Consider the following 17,271-nt stretch of genomic DNA (forward strand, 5'->3'; position numbering starts at 1 on the left):
ATGTTTTTTTAGACTACGGCTAGGTGACGCAAGCTACCACCCACTACAAAGGTAACATCCAACGATTTATCTATCCTGAAAATGAAGCCTATGATCTCTAGCAGTCTCTAGCATCTAATGAAGCGCAGCGCAGGCGCAGCGTGAGCGGCGTGAGCACGAGGTAAATGAGGCAGGTGCAGGGGCAACGTTTAGGAGGGGGTACAGTAGGTACTGCATACAATGACTAAGTTTTCAGCTTCTCCTTTGAATCCTGCGACGATGAACGTGTTTACGTCGCACTTCAACCCGATCACGGGAAGAAACGAGTGGGAACTCCGTCCAGAGGAGTACGATTACCACCAAGAAATCGCGAGGTAGGAGCACGCCTTTCTCCGACAGGTTCGGCCTTCCGAAGAGGGTATAAATCAACGGCTCCCATTATTTCAGGAGCTCCTTTGCTGATATGTTGCACGACTGGGAAAGAGTACGTTTTTCTTTTCTTGTATTTTGGCACTCGGACACCCGCGGGCTGCACTGTCCTAACAAACACGACTTGTAAATGTCCAGAACTCCAAGTACCACTCGGCCTTGCGAGAGGCGATGGACAACGTAAGGAACCGTGGCGAACGCGTGAAAGTGTTGGACATCGGCACCGGATCCGGTCTCCTCGCTATGATGGCAGCAAATTACGGGGCTTACAGCGTGCACGCTTGCGAGGTAGGACGCATCCCATACACGGAGCCGATTTCCGATTAGGTATCTTGACAACACCGTCTGACAATCTCGCAAGGCTTTTGCCCCGGTGGCGCAACGAGCCAGGCAGGTGATCAAGGACAACGGTTTCGGTGACAAAATATGCCTCATCTCGAAACGATCAACCGACATCGAGGTTGGCCCAGGTATGCTGAATATTTGCTAATGGGGAGTTCGCATGACCTTTACCTTCTGCGGATCTGGCGGCTTTGGCCATAGCTCATGGTCAACGTTCGCGGCGCAAGCAGGCATGAATAGTGAAGTTGGAAGTTTTAAATTGGCGCTGGTCATGGTGTCAAGTTTGTACATATATGTCCCTGAGTTCTAGTACTGCCCAAAGCTATGATAAATATGCTTATTCAAAACTCCAAAACATGCTCATTTGCAAACTGAACAATATATTTGTTGACATATTTGTCAGCATGTTTGCCTGCCACTGGTGGTGTGTTGACCTAATCTATAGTCAAACTCGTCTTTGCAGACAAAGGTGGGCCCTATGACTGAACAAATGGCGCATAAATGCATCCTGCACATGGGACATGTTTACAAGGGCATGCAAGATGTGTGTCTGCTTTGTAGCTCTTACCCACTCAAGTTGATGCAAGTGTGTAACTGAAGTCTAAGTGCCCATATGAAGTTGAATTACATTCCTTGCTCTGTGCACTTTCATTTGAAATAGGAAAAGACATGCCTGAGAAAGCAAACATCCTGGTGACCGAAGTTTTTGACACCGAGCTGATAGGGGAAGGAGCCATTGAAACATTCACTCACGCGCTTCGAGAACTTTTAGAGGTATTTGTTACTTGTTTACAAACACAGTTCAACACTTGCAGTTTCCTTCTAGGCACCCTTATATAGTGGAATGCTTATCTTGTACCTGTAGCCTCCATGGGGTGTATGCAAGGGGCCATTTCGAGATTGGAATGGTGCCAACTAAAAAGAGACATCTGAGCAACATATGGATCTCCCCAATCTTGGAGGAAGCTTAATCATTTATACTTTCAATATGGTATGGACACAGGGAGATGGTAATTTCTGAATCGGAGGACGTGCCTTGTATGTATTTATTTTTTTTCACGTCAAGAGCAACCCTTTTTCAATAGACACATGCAACCTCCCTCTTTGGGACATAGTAGACAACTTAAAATCACTGAGTTCTCTTAGATTTTCCTACAAAACCTAGAATGTGAAAGGATACTCTAATCCATATTTAGTTCATGTCGTAGATGTTAGTAAAAAGCATGAAACATCTGTGCTAACATTACAAACAAGCGTGTTGGTAAATATAACTAAACAATCAGAAAGAATGAACACAAAAATGGGACGAAAACTGACGCATACAACTCTTTCAACTCTCAACGGCATTTATTTCAGCTGCGTTCAAATGACGGCCTTCCAGCAGGTCAAGGGGAAGGAGCAGAGAAGCAAAAGGGGGGAGGGTTGGAAGAGGAGGAGGGTAAAAAAAACAGGTTATTCCCAGCCTTCCCTCACTACCTACCAACGAACAACCTTCACGTTTATTTCCTTTTTTTTTTTTTTGTAGATATGTAAATATAATATATTGTGGCGCTCGCAACTCCTCGCTTTCATAAGAACCCACACGCACATACCTTCGTATCTGGGTCGAACTTACGGTGTACGTTTATTGGGTGCATGGAGTCGTCGGGGGGGGGGGGGGGGGGTTGGGTTCATTCACCTCCTGCAAGTGTTCCCTCAGGTGGTCATTTAGGCACTTGCCGGTCTGTCCTATAGACCTTTTCATTTTAGTAGTTGCCTCACCGGCGGATAGAGGGCGCTGACGCACTCGGCGCCATTGGGTTGCTTCAATTTGGTTAATTTCGGTTTCAACATGAACGCGGCTATGTTGCTGTTTTACGTTGTTCTTGCTTAATTTTGCGATACAGTCATTTTTCTTGTACCACACAACCAATGAAACAGTGGTATTGAGCCACTTTGAGGACTACATGGTGTATTTTAGCCTAAATTGCGGGATATGGTTTACCAACTCCTTTGATGTACCTGATTATGGTCGGTTGCGAAACGCCTGACTGATGAACAGGGAAGATTACTATATATATCATCTACGGCCGTACCTGATAAAACTAGTTTCAAGAAAAACAAACTGATGACGAGACTAACATGGGAATGTAAAGAAGCATATCGACAGCTTGATTAGCAATGTGCTGATTCGGTCAGAACAGATGAACTCACGAGTTTACTACTCACTGTTTGGTTTTCGAGGGCACCCAAACTTTAGTGAACTTCGCTGACTAAAAATGTATCGTGATATAAACAAGTAGTATCATCTAGGCCTCTTTTTATTTAATTGAGTACTCGAGCATGTTTTGACGGGCCGAGTAGGAAATTTCTTAAATTATCAACCCTCCTAAAGTACTCATAAGCAGCATTTCGCGATATTGGCCCAATGAAATAAATTATTGTTATATGAACATTTGCTTACTCAAGATATGATATACGTAACGGGCCCGTCAAACTAAATCTGGCATTTGTCTTCCCAAAAATTGGCCAAATAAAATTAAAGGGTGCAGGAGGAGAAATCCCTCGGAAAGTTTTGCTGAATTCTAGCGCTAGGACAAAACTTCTCAGACCTGTGTGAACAATTATTTATTTGCTTGAACAGATTCGCTTTGTAAATTTCGGCGTCGCCAGCCACCAAACGTAAACCTATATTCGCCATCGACAATCCTAAATTCGAGTAATTGCTGTGCAGACGGCTTTTTTTTTTTTTTTTTCGGCGCCAATGATTGCGGATTTTAGATACTAACAAAAACAAAACAATGTACGCAAAAAAAAAGCGTCAATATTGTTTATGCGTCGAACCCAAACCGCGTTTGGATTTGCAAATAGAAACAAACGACGTTATCTCTTAGTGCACTTTTTTTTCTAAAACTCGCTACTGTAAAGTGTCTGTACCAGTTTCTTACGCGGGCAGTCCCAACCTTTGTGTTAAAATAAATTAAGTGGATTGAACTGGTTATTTAAATATAATCAATAAATCACTTAAATGAGTGTCGAAATGGGAGCAACCACGGTATACTATTTCTTAAACTTCATAAGTGAAAAAAAAAAAAAAAAAAAGATTGAGAGCCTACTACACATGTAGGTGTGATATTATGAACAAATAAATCGCCTGATGTTGACGTACAATTACGTCTAGCCTCAGATAAAATACAAGTTGAACGTTCGTTGTCTATCTCCTCTGCGAGTTTCCTCACATAATCAAAGGAAACGTTGCAAAGAACGATACTTTCAGGAAATACAGATAGTTTTCTTGCGATGACTATTCTTGAGTCCTTCCGATCTTAAATGCGCGATATAAATACACGCGCTTCTTACTGAGAATGTTCCGCCACTATTAGTGAACAAACCTCAGTTGTCATAAGGACATCTGAGTCCCCGAGATGTCTTAGTCGTCGAGTAGACGTATCGGACTACAGTTTCTGAGGTAACGCAACAAAGCGCGGTGAAACGCAACGAAAAACACGAATACAACGCATCCGCCAAGGCGTGGAGGGAGAGCGGAGCAGCAAGTTGAAGCAACCTAATGGCTGCCGCGTCACGTGATTTCAATATGGCAGCGCCCATGCCGAGGAGGGTGAAAAGGTCTATATATTCCCCCCCCACACGAAAAAGGGATGGAATGCACTACCTCCTTCCTACAGTTGACGAACTGCTGACCGTGCTTTTTGTTGCGTTGGGTTGTGGTGGGTTCTATTAGGTTAGGTTAGATGGGGGTAGTGTTTAGCTGCAAACTGAAACTTCAACAGGTGTGCACAATGGTCAATACCCCACTACCCCACCCACCGCGACCCAATGCAACAAAAAGCACGGTCAGCAATTTGTCATCTGTAGCAAGGAGGTAGTAGTGTATTCCATCCATTTTTTGTGTGTGTGGAGGGGGGGGGGTTATATAGGGCAGACCAGTAGGTGCCTGAATGACCGCCTGAGGGAACACTCGCGGGAGGTGAACGAACCCCCCGACGACTCCATGCACCCAATAGTCGTACACCGTAACACGTGCGGTGGTTATTCTCCCAGATACGAAGGTATGCGCGTATTGGGAGTACACCGGCAGAGATTTGGCAGGGAAGTAGCCAAGTCGTATGCCATTAAGAGCTCAGTGAGTAACCTTGCTTAGACTTCTCCAACCCTTTCTGACAGGGAGATATCTTTCCTTTGTCCTGAACTGGGTGGTAGGGATTAGAGGCCTTGAGGAAAGGCCGCGAATAACCCGTTTTTTCCCCTCCTCTTCTTTCAACCCTCCCCCCTTTTCCTCCTCTGCTCCTTCCCCTTAAAGGGGCCCTGCAATGACTTCTTTTTACTAATTTTTAATTTGCGCCGAACCTGAGCGCACTGAACGTAATAACTTAGTGAAACTTTTTTTTTTTTCTCGAAATTCCCTTTATTTTAAAAGTTATAGGCAAATTAAAATGACAAAAACAAGCAAAAAATAACCTCCCTTATGACGTCCTTGGTTGCTTGAGAGTGGCTCTGAACTAGAGGAGAAGTAGTGAGCTCATCGAGCGCTCACGGCTGCCGCACTCCGTGTCGACGGCGCAAGAGAGCTCCGTGTCCTGGATAGGCTGTATGCAGCGGGCAGCCAGAGCGGCTCTCATTGCATTTTTTTGCGCGATTAAATACTAATTCGGCACGACACTTTATTGGCCACAAACGACAGCAAACACGGGGTAAAGATCAGTTCAGAATGGGAGCTACTTTGCGCTGCCATACCGCGAAACGGCCAAACTGCAAGACGAAGCTTCTTGCCGAAGGCCTTCGGAACGCTCGGAGCCGGTCGGATCCTCCTGCCCATACCACCGCAGCGCCGCCGCGTACATCCGGGACCTTTGCGTGTCGGCGACTGATCCCACTACTCCTTTCTAGTATGCGCCGCCTTTTCCACCGCTTGGTGGCGGGTATGTCGACGGGTCATTTCTTGTTTCATGAACTTTATGAACTGCATTCGTTTCTTTTTTTATCTAAAATGCATAACAAAAACTACTTTTATAAATAATTGAAACGGTTCGCGCTACTTATATTTTGTATTTCGACTAAAAAGAAGCTTTTAGCAGCTCTGACCAGTAGTAAGCCCAGGACCAAAGACGTCACATTTTGCGCGCTTTCGGTACCGCGGGTCGCCCTCGTCGGTGGAGGAGGTTTCCGCGTCGTCCGGTTAAAATATGACGAACTGATATTTAGTTACTCTCTCTGTGCCCGCTGGCTTGCCCGAACCCCGAGAGACGTAGAAACCGCAAAAAAGGTAGACGCTTAAATATTATTGCAGGGCCCCTTTAACCTGCTGGAAGGCCGTCATTTGAACGCAGCCGAAATGAATGTCGTTGAGAGTTGAGAGAGTTGTATGCATCAGTTTTCATCCCGTTTTTGTGTTTATTCTTTTTAAGCATCTGTGCTCATTTCTCTACTGCAGACGGTCCATTCTAATGCCTACACCCGTGCCCATTGCAGCCAGATGCCCTTGTGGTCCCTCATGCTGCCACGATTTATGCCCAAGCTGTCCATTCGCCTTTTCTGAGAAGTTTCCACACAGTCGGTGCCGTCTCGGTGACCGGAGAGCAGACTGTCTTAGTACCAAAAGGAGTCCAGGACTGTGCTGGAGTGCCCGCAGTGCATGACCTACAGCTCAGCCAGCTGGAAGAATCGGACTTCATCCCACTCACACCACCCCTGCCAGTGTTCAGGTGTAGTGCAGCAAGCTTGGAATTACCCAAGTTTTGTGGACTTCTTTTTAAAAGTGACAACTCGAGCCAACTTGATGTGAACCACGTACCAAGCTGTTAGTTTCTTTTTTTTTAAATGGTGCTTCAGGAGGGCTCAAATTTGGCTGAAAATTATAAGTAAACAGTTGGATATTTGGTAGATGTGCAGAAATAGAAGTTCACATTGAAGAGTGGTGTGTTCTTTTTATTATCCACCTTCCAAAGACAAACCAGAATTTGTTTGAGTGTGCTATTTGTGTGTGGGTCTTAAAATTTGGTCTTCTCTGCTGCAGGTTCAACTTCACAGACCCTTTGACGCTGGCACCAAAAGCACATACCGTTGTTGAAACTACAGCAGCGGAAAGTGGCACCTGCCATGCCATACTAATGTGGTGGAAACTAGACATGGACCCAGGAGCCAAAATTGAGCTCAGTTGTGCACCTTACTGGGCCCATTCGTCTGGAAAAAGCGCCCCTGAAAGTATTATTGATTACTTTTATACAGTTTTGTTGGCCGTGCAAAGTCAGACAAAATGAGCCAAACTTGAGTTAGTGAAAGGCTCATAATGAAATCCCAAGCTTACTAGGGTCTTATTCAAATGATCTTGGCCGACACGCCAGCGTTCATTTAGTCTGTTTAATTACTCCGCTTGTCCCCTTACAAAGTTCGGTTGAGGCAGGGCTGGGTTCTGCTTCAGTTGTGCAGATATTATGATAGCCGAACAATTCAGTTGGTTCACGAAGCTGTTCAGATGAACAGGACTCATCCATAGAAGTGATACAGATATGGTGTACTCGAATTTTTCAGGTATACATCCACAGGGTATACATGTCTAAAAGTTGAAACTTTACCTAGTGCTAACTATCTACAGGTGCAGACTATACGAGCATTTGTTTTTAAGAGCTTGTGTTGCAAAAAATCCAGCATCGGTGTCGGTGGGACGGGAAAATCTTGATTGGTCGATAGTGTCATGACGTCACATGACCTCGCGTGGAAATTTCAAACAACCCACAACGCTTACGTGAAACGTGACGTTGCGCATGGAATGAAAGTGATTAAAACATGACATGTAATGCGAATTAAAGGTCGTTGCACGTCTCAAATGATTTTACTTTATAAATAATTCATTGGCCTTAAAGAAAAAATTTGAATTTTAGGCAGAGGTGGGATTCTAACCCACGGCCCTACGGTTAAGAGCCAGACACGCTACCGACTAGGCCACGCAGACACGTCTCGGAAACAAGCATTTTTTTTTTCTTTCTCTAGATTGTTTTTTGTGACAAGATGTGAAAGGATTTTATGAACAACAGAATATATGAATGGTGATTTATGTATGATACACGCTTCTTTGTTAGCTAATACAGCAGGCATTTCTCAATGTGTGCTGTGTATGATAATTTTTACATTCGGATTAGGCACTACGTGCAAACTATCTAAGCAAAATATTCTATTTTCGACCCAAATTTTCCCCTGCAGACTATATACCAGGTGCAGACTAAAGTCGGGAAAATATGGAAATTCTTTTAAGACGCCATGACATGTGTTGATCATGTCCCCTATGCCGTAAAAAGAAAACTTAGCAGTGGCAATGGGTGTTGAAAGTCAACTCTATCTAAATTGATTGCAGTTATCTACCTGCTAGTTGAACTATCGTATCGGTTGAGACAACATTAAATCCCAAAACTAAGGTGTGAGGGGTGTAACACATTGATTTACAATTTATTTTTTTTTGCTGCAGATACCGGTCACTTATAGGTCTGCACATATGTTCACCTTCTCGACAGACTTCCCCTGTAGTTGAATGCCTTTGCACCACCTGTGTGGCAGCATCTCCATGCCCTGCTTGTACCACTTTCTGGGAGTGCCTCACCCACACCTGCACAGCTGCTTTCAGCTTATTAAGGACCACGAAATGACGTCCTTGCAGGGGTTCTTTCATGACACTTAACGAGTGATAACCATTGGGGGCTTGGTCAGGCCATACCCGTGTGCGACCAAACATCCGAGTGATTGTACGGGAGCCAAAAAGCTAAACCTGAGCAGATGCCAGCCAATCACAGCCTGATGTGAATGCACACTACTCTGTGATTGACTGGCACCTTATCGGGTTCGGCCGTCTTTCTGATGCATTGTACGACCAGTTCGATAGCGCATGGGCCTTGTCAGGCCCCCAGTGGTTATCCCCTGTTGAGTGTCGTGAAAAACCCCTGCGAAGACACCATTTGCGGTCATTAATAAGTTGGAAGCAGCTGTCGAGGCATGGAAGTTAGGCACTCCCAAAAAGTGGTGTCAGCAGGCGATGGAGAGGCTGCCACACAGGTGGTGCAAGGGCATTTGGCTACAGGGGTAAGCTGTAGAGATGGTGGACATACGTACAAAGTTTTAAATAACTGGTATCCGCAGCAAAAAAAAAAAAAAAAAAGAAGTAAATCAATATGGTATGTTTCTTGTAGAATCAGAATTAATAATACATCTTATTTGGAACCAAAGATTGCCCTAAAGTTAGGCATACTGCAATGATGTAGGGAAAGACAGAGTGTGCCGAGGGGCGGCACCCTAGGCAGTGGCGAATGTAAAGCGCAACTCCGGTCGAAAACTAAACCAAAATAAATGACTGGTATCGCTTTAGTGGCACGAAATATGATCACAGCCGAAATATTATGCCGAAGTCTAGCCGTATTCTTTACTAAAACTGATTTTAAAGATGCAACCAGCTGCTCTTTAGCGGGCGGCCAGTGGGTTAGCTTTTAGTAAACATTGGCGAAGCACCCTTGTGACGTCACGTCACGTAGCTGCAGTTGATTGGTTGTATTGCATACCGCAGCTCCACAATGACGTCACATAGCTAATAATCAGTGTTGCCATCCCTCAAGAAGATAGTTTTGGTTTTGCCAGAGATGCTCGAAACCAAACTTTGAGCCGTGATATTTATAAAATAACACGCAATACGAAAAAAAAAAAAAATTATACTTTGTAATTTAGACACTGCCCTAGCTGAAAACTGTTATAATCCCAAATTAAAAAAAATATTGACCGGAGTTTCCCTTTAAGGAGAAAAGGCGACCACCCTCCTCAAGCCCCAGATTTGTTTTTTTTTTTTTTTTTTTTTGTTAATAGAAGAAATGGCATAGAAATGCCTCGTTCTTGTTGAATTGGCAATTATTTTCGTCTGTAAAGTCACATTTGTCTGAGACATTAATTCTGTTCATGACATTACATCTTTGCACTCCCCCTCCCAAGGGCCTGGCCCATAAATCTGCCCTTGACCCTAGGCGAGGTCGCTGGAACTGGAGGTTCGCTTACGCCACACAATCAATAGAATAAAACAGCATGCTCAGTTTAAATAAATAAACATCCAACAACATGCTATACGCCCACACGCGGCCCTGACGTCACGCCGCTATGGTGGCACTGCTATTGGCAGGGCGCGTAGGCAGACGCTCCACTTGATGCGAAGCTGGTTTCTGCCAAAACATGACGTCTGGTCACTCTACCCTGAGCTCTTCACCTGTCACCGAGTATAGTTTGTTGCATAGTCTATACTCTGGTCATCCCCAAGCTGACAGTACAGTGGGAGCTACGGGCTTGCCGAATTAATCAACCGCCTCCATTTCATCAGCTGATTCTGCTCTCCGAGCGTGGATATGGGTGGGAGCGTGATCATTTGGCGAAAGACAGGTGTATGGCTGGTCCAACAATTATGTAGCTTCCACTGCATTGTCAGCTTAGGGGTGAACGGAGTATGGCCCCAAGTTTTTGTTAGGGGAAGTTTTCATGTCAGTACCATGTGTGGCCATATTATTACTGGTTACCTTGATAAAATTAACAGCTTTCTTTCATTCATTTAGCCTTGTGCCTGCTACATTGCTGCATGCTAACATGAGCACGTCCAATGAAGGCTATATTGTGAATGATTGTGCATGCTCGTTCATTTCCCTCAGTGGAGAGACCATTGGATGCAAGGAGTCTACTATCCACCCAAAACGATACAAGTTGAAACTGGACAGCAGTTTCAGCTCCTGGCATGTAGGGACCAGTACAGCCTGTGGTTCTCTGTGTCTCATTGGTAAGAACATGGTAATGCCAACATTGAAAAGAACTATATTTTCACAAGCAAATTCCAATTGGGCTTGAGGAAAATGGATTGCGGCGTGAACAGCTATGCCTATACAAGGAAGAGTTGACTATAGCTACTCCTTTATGCATTTGATCAAAGAGAGTTTCAAAATACAGTTCTTTTGTGTGTGTGTGTGTGTAGTGTTGATATTTTTTATTGTTAACCAGAGAAATGTATATTGGAATATTGTAAATGACCTAATTTTTGCAAATATATTACCCCTCAGTAATGAATGATGCATGCATACCACTCCCAATCGCGAAATTTTATGCCTGCGACATATTCCCAAAACACACACTTCGCAACATTTGCAAAATACCGAGCCTGCAAAAATAGAATAGTTTACAGTACGTACACCTGTTCCTGGTTTTTGTTGACAGTACAGAGTTTTGGGGGTAATTTTCCCCCAAAACTTTCCCGTTTGTTTTCCAATTTCTTACTTTGCTGCCTCTTTTGTTTTATCACACAAAATGTAATTCATGCCATTGAACCTATACACAAGGCATTTCCACAAAGTAAGTACTGTTTGCATTCAAGTCCTGCAAGAGTCTTCACTTCTGTGTCATCCTGACACAATTTCATGAGACTGACTATTTTTGTGGTTTGTGCTATGCATTAATTCTGCATTTACGATAAAATTTTTGAATTCGGTAAATGTCGAACCATGCAGATCATGACCGCTACATCGAGAAATTTCGATGGATCTTTGTCTATGAAATCTTGTGCAAAGATGTCTGCTCAAGACTCGGGCGGCAGCAGACTACCATAAGGACGGTGGCAATCAGTTCATTGAACAATGTTTCATCGACAGATTGTTTCATCAACAAATTGTTTGATCAGCAGCTCAGATTAGCCTTTTTTTCTGTAATAAACTGCATGAGACAGTCGCCACGAAATGGTGTATGGGTCGGCCAGGTAGGTTAACAGCGGCGTGAACACAGGCGGGGGTAAGGGGGGGGGGTTAACGCGCACCCCAGCGATACACGCATGAGGAAATGTCCCTACAGCGTGCAATGCGAATAACAAGTGTCGATGAAACGATTGCGTCAATGAATTGCGTGTCCATGAAAAGTTATCCACGAAACGAGTTTCGACAAAATGATAGGGACCCCCATAAGGAGGGTGTTGCATCGAAGGATAGATTATGCTATTCAGAATTTATGGAAAATAAAGCATTTCATTAACAATACCATAACCTTTTAATTTCAAAACAGAACTTACTTTCTGGACATTCTTCGTAAATGACATTATTCTGACTCTTGCAGCACCTGTACAGATCATTTTGTATGAACAGTTCACCTAATCAGCGACCTGTTGCATAGTTTCATATTAAAAAATGAATCCGCTAAACCTATCGCCATTCACAAATATATGTTGTAGCGTACACAACATGCCATGCACACTAATATTGCCTGAAACAAGTGAAAATATGGCGATTTAATCCCATTGGACTAAAAGCTAAATGACTGTACAAGCCATAATACTCATGATGATCAACTGGAGGGATGCAAGAAATCTCTATAAACGTTTATGGGCATTTTGTAATTCAGACCCTCTGTAGTTCCACGAAACGTAGGCAATTTAAAGCTACCGAGAGTTAGAAAATATAGGCATCCATTCCATTTCAACTTTACTGACATGTCACCTTTGGCACTGACATGCCAAAGGTTGTTTTTATTTTTTTAAACAATGGTATTATTTTATTGGTGGTATTTGTTTTAAACAACAAATACCACCAACGTAAAAACTTTCCCCACACGCTCGCGGACCTTTTTATTTTTGGCGCCTTTCTCCTCCCCTTCTCACCTCCTCGCTTATTTTTATTTGTGACGTCAATAATTATGAACTTTAAAGCTTTGTCAGTGACATTTCTATAATATTTAATAACGAGATTACATGTTTTTCAACGCTATTGCGAACACACTACGGCCCTTCTTGCTGAAATACCGAAAATTGGAGTTCAGAGTGATGTCACCTCCTTGCTTCTTATCCTCCCTCGGAAAACATAGTGGCGGCGCACGGCACATGCATACTCCGTGTCGCTAGTTGCGTGCAGTACATGGGAACACAACGTCAGGCGAGGGGAGAAAGGGGAAGCACTAGGGAGGAGAAAAGCCTCCTCTCCTCCCTAGCGTTCCTAGTTCTCTCCCTTGCCCCCTCGCCCTTTATTGCCCTTCTCTCCCGTTCCACCTTCCCAGTGCTCACCCTCTCTTCGCCTGGCATTGCCTTTGCCGGCACTGCACAAAACTAGTAGCGGCAAAGTATAGACCAACTCAACTCTCCGACGTCACGCCGATGCGGTGGTGCTGCTGTCGGCACTGCGCATGATCAGATGCTTCGCCTCGGGCGAATCTGGTTTCTGCGCGCGCGCAATGCCCTCACCCGGTGGGCAAACGCGGGTTTGTTTGTAAACAGTGTGTTGGTCGATAGCACTGAGGATGATCGGTGAGTCGGGGAATCGGACGAAATTCTCTTTTTTAGGTGCCAGATGACCTCTCGGACTTCGAAAAGGAAATCGTCAAATGGTGAAAATAACTGTGTTTGGTGCCTGTGTACCATAGTTTCGATTGTGACTCCGCCAAGGTAGCCTTTCACACAGAACCGGCGCAACGTGGCCTCTCACGTCGCTCACAGAAGTCTACTGCACATTCTCTTCGACCTCGCACTGTTTCAAAGAATTTGAGATAGCTGAAAGGGCGCTAAAAAAAACCTCCAAACTCGAAAATCAAGCGACTGCTCGCAATGATAGGTAGCACGCACAAAGGAAACTGGTTATTCGCGGGACGCAAACGAACATGACACTTCGGGTCGCGGCGGTTCGGAGGCGTGAGAGAAACTGGAGTTGCAGTACGACTCAATCTTTGACGTCACTGCACTGGGGCAAATCACGTGGGAACTTCAAATTCGGCTTTTGGAATTTGCTTTTTATGCTTCACAAATACCGAGTTCCCGAGTCTAGAATTTCGAGGCTAATGTCCAGGCATCGTTTTCAATTGTTTCAAATAAAAAAAAAAAAAAAAAATGATTTGACAAGTTAGTGTTTTTTTGAACTACATATAAAAATTTTTTCTTGGAAGGTTTCAATATGGGCCTAAAGAAACAATCTTGTAGTATCTTGTTCACCCCTATGGCGGTGGAGTAGAGCAATCAATCTTCCTTTAGCAGGAAAGCCCCCGAGCCTGCGGAGAGTCCCTTGTGCAACTGTGGCCTGCACATGTCGCTCAGTCGCACCAGAATCGGGATGCTCAACGACGACACCAGAAACAGGGCTTATGCTTCAGTACTCCAAAAGGTAGGACGCGCTGGATTGCATGCGTGGAAGCGGCCATGTGCAATTTCTTATCCTTGTTCCAGGTTGTGACTAAAGAGTCTGTCTGCCTCTGTTTGGGCACTGGAAGCCTCATCCCTTTCATGGCTGCAAAGTTAGGTGCAAAGAAAGTAAGATGCACAGACTGTTCCACCTGATTTTCTCTCACTCATGATGATACTCGGTTATAACTTGTGCAAGGTTTTGTTGACTAAGTGCAGCTGTTTTGTTTTTGCAAAGAGCAACTACATGCTGGTGAAATAATTCCCAAACACTGGATGTGGTTGTCTCAGATTGCAGAGCAAATGTCAATGCATTATACATAGCTACCAGGGCCGGTTTGCTGGAAGCCGGTTAACATTAACCGCAGTAAAAAGTTAAACGCCCTTCCCTACTATCGTAAAGTACCGAGCATTCGCCCATTCCACACTAAGCGTCCATCCCTAAATGTTGCAACATCTGAAAAAATATGTGCAGTACAAATATAGATAAAATTTGTGACCTAACAAGCGCCCATCCCCCACTTCATTACGATTATCTCCAAATTTTGAGTGGGCGCTTGATCGGTGCTTCACAATAAGTACCTGCAAGTACCTAGCCACAATTGACGAGCGCTGGATGAGCGATAGCTAAAAAATGCGGTGAGGTCATGGCTCGTGCTTTTGTGATTTAAGTGAGTTAAGACAAAGCGAAAGCCTCCTGCACCATTCATTGCCGACTAATGCGCTTGATATTGCAGCTACTACGACATATTAGTTACAATGCGAGCGGCGCTCGCTCGCAGGGGCACCGCCATGTTTCCCCACCGTCCCTACTCTGCCGCTGACGTGATCTAAAATGCCCCCTCGTAGGGAAATGTGGTTAACTTTTTACAGTTGACCGGCTTCGAGCAAACGGTCCCAGTGTATACTAGTACCAGAAATAAAAAATGCAGCATTGGGGGAGACCTACATGCCAAACCAATGAAGGACATCTGGCACACCCCAGTGAGAAACTAATTTAGACCACTGGAGACCTTTATCGCACACCAAATTTCTGTTGCATGGCACTTGTACTGCAGTAAGCCTCTGTCAAATTGTGGGCACTTTGGCTGGGATACCAGCTCAGAAACTGGGAATACATAGGCCGGCACTTTGTCTCGAAACCTTCCAAAACTTTCAACTCCAAAACAATAAAAACATTCTTAATCCAGGTTTACGTGATTGAAGGGGATACCATTTTGCATGCACTGGTGACCGAGTACATGACCTGCAACCAATTACAAGGAGTTAGCGTCTTGGAAAAGGAGCCTCTCCATCTCGCAGAGGATGACTTGGATGAACGGGTAAGACTCGTGCATTTTGCAATGAATGCATTTCTCTCTTTCGGAGCATATTATATGCTAGCAACAGTGTGGGATTTGGTTACAGAGTTGTTATGAGTACCCACTCGAGTAATTCAGAATTTTTTTTATACATTCAGCTCCAGGAATTTAGTGAGCTAATGATCTAATGGAGGCACAATATACGTCTCTGTAAAGGGTGGGGCTGGTTTCCCTGCCATTTGATTGATGGCTGTGATTGGCATCTGTTTGTCAGAATTGAGGAAATGAAAATGTGAAAATAATTTGCATTCAGCTGTATGGCGCAAAATCCTTTCAGCCACCTTTTCCACATAATTGCATATGTACGCTGGAAGAAGTGCTACAACAAGGAGAGAGTTCAAAGTTGATGTATGTCCCTGTGCCAGGCCAACTTGCTTCTGAGCGAGCCTTTCTTCAGCACAAGCCTCCTGCCCTGGCACAACCTGCAGTTCTGGTTCCTGCGGCCTGAGATTGAGCATTTACTGACCCCTGGAGCCATCACTCTGCCGGGCACTGCAGTCTTCTATGGACTGGCTGTGGAATTCGAACACCTCTGGAAGATCAGAGCACCTGTCAGAGAGGCAGAAGGCTTTGACCTCTCTGCATTTGATGAGCTCATACAGGTACCTTGCTTCAGCTGCCTTTACCAGGTTGGGCACATACCTTGGAAATAGTTGTGAATCTGCCAAGTGTGCCTTTGTCATGTTTGCCATAAATAGTAGGTTCAGCAAGTCAAACTTTGTCAAGTCTGGAGTGTCCCTTTTTTCACCAGCACACTCTCTTTTTTTTTTTTTTTTGTGAGTAGATATAATGAGATACTTGTTGTGTTCTTGCGTGCTTCACAGAATGCACAGGCCGTGAGCGATGAGATGGTGGAACCACAGCCTCTCTGGGAATACCCCTGCACTGCCATGACGCATCCGTTCCACATTGCAACAGTCAACCTGGCATCGAATCTAAAATCTGCTGCAACATCGGGCCATGTTTGCTTTGAGAGGTGGGTATGCCTTATTGGCCTAATGAACATTGCCCATGGAAAGCTGTCTTGGGAATTGTCAATTTACATCCTGAATATCTGGCAATGAAGTGATCACAGGTGGTGCATTGTTATTGTGTTGAAAGCAAACATACTACCATTTAACGAGTGTCTCAAAGATTGCTCCAAAAAATGTTATGCATGTAACAAGATCCTTCATGTGGGATATTAATATTGTTACTATGAAAAGATGGTTTATTTTTTGATAAATAGCAATGGTTATCAAATTGTTGCTCCGAGCTTCAAATACCTTCTCCCTCCTCCAACGTATTGTTGCCCCACCGTCGGGAAGAAAATGATGTCTTATCGTTGGGTAATCAGGAACCGGGTCGACAGGGGATGTAGGGTTTCAAACAAAAGTATAGTTTCTGGCGTCGACCAGTCTGTTTGTTCAGGGATTCTATGGCAATACTAAACAGTAACCGCGCCCCGCCCCCCCCCCCCCCCCCTACCAAAAAAAATAATAATAATAATAAAACAAAATAGAGGTTACTGTTTTGGTAGCAAATTGGCAATCCTACTTTCCCCGCAAGCAGGAAGGTGCAAAATGCCTGATCACCTCTTGCCCCTTTTTTCAGTACTGGGAACTGCAATGGTGTTGCCCTGTGGATGGACTTTGTTTTTGACGAAGACAACACGGTAACCACTGGACCAACCAAGAAAGTTGTCCTGGGAAAAAAGGTCACCTGGGATCGCTTCTCAAGGCAGGGGGTCTACCTATTCGACAAAAGAAGTCTGCAACATTGCAAAGACAGTGGAACCATCCTCAAGTGGACGTTTGAATTGGATCAGCAAAGTGGTTCTGTGCAGTACACATTTAAAATTGAGCCTGTTGCTACATGACTCAATAAAACCTTGCAGAGTGTAAACCAAAAGCCGATTGGTGCAAATGAATAAACTTGCGCAGAATCCCTTCTATGCTGTATGTGTGTATCCCTCTAGATGCATATATATATTTTCAGATGTAGTTTTAGAGAAAGCACCAGTGAATTTGGTAA

General features: G+C 44.3%; 1 protein-coding gene across 2 annotated transcripts; it reads left to right on the forward strand.

Annotated features, from left to right (window-relative positions):
* LOC8040036 (protein arginine N-methyltransferase 7) lies at positions 1 to 17,189 on the forward strand. 2 transcript variants are annotated; one of them, XM_029982877.3, is made up of 14 exons: positions 1 to 353; positions 427 to 463; positions 547 to 696; positions 770 to 878; positions 1,412 to 1,524; positions 6,220 to 6,452; positions 6,764 to 6,947; positions 10,413 to 10,537; positions 13,751 to 13,880; positions 13,943 to 14,026; positions 15,088 to 15,219; positions 15,624 to 15,860; positions 16,083 to 16,234; positions 16,852 to 17,189. In XM_029982877.3, the coding sequence occupies exons 1-14, from the start codon at positions 220 to 222 to the stop codon at positions 17,114 to 17,116; spliced, it is 2,085 nt and encodes a 694-aa protein (XP_029838737.2). In that variant the 5' UTR covers positions 1 to 219; the 3' UTR covers positions 17,117 to 17,189. The 2 variants fall into 2 exon arrangements, with proteins under 2 accessions (XP_029838737.2, XP_029838738.2); XM_029982878.3 differs by having other exon boundaries at positions 13,754 to 13,880.
* Positions 17,190 to 17,271: the final 82 nt, after the last annotated feature.

The sequence above is a fragment of the Ixodes scapularis genome, unplaced genomic scaffold, assembly GCF_016920785.2.
Source record: "Ixodes scapularis isolate PalLabHiFi unplaced genomic scaffold, ASM1692078v2 PGA_scaffold9__187_contigs__length_104089568, whole genome shotgun sequence".
NCBI classification, from domain to species: Eukaryota; Metazoa; Arthropoda; class Arachnida; order Ixodida; family Ixodidae; genus Ixodes; species Ixodes scapularis.

What these genes read in the sequence shown, in the direction of transcription:
- LOC8040036 (XM_029982877.3), top strand. Translation starts at nt 220, where the DNA reads ATGACTAAGTTTTCAGCTTCTCCTTTGAATCCTGCGACGATGAACGTG. An exon ending in TGTTGCACGACTGGGAAAGA is followed by an intron (nt 464 to 546) that starts GTACGTTTTTCT and finishes GTAAATGTCCAG; the next exon opens with AACTCCAAGTACCACTCGGC. An exon ending in CAAAGTTAGGTGCAAAGAAA is followed by an intron (nt 14,027 to 15,087) that starts GTAAGATGCACA and finishes TTCTTAATCCAG; the next exon opens with GTTTACGTGATTGAAGGGGA.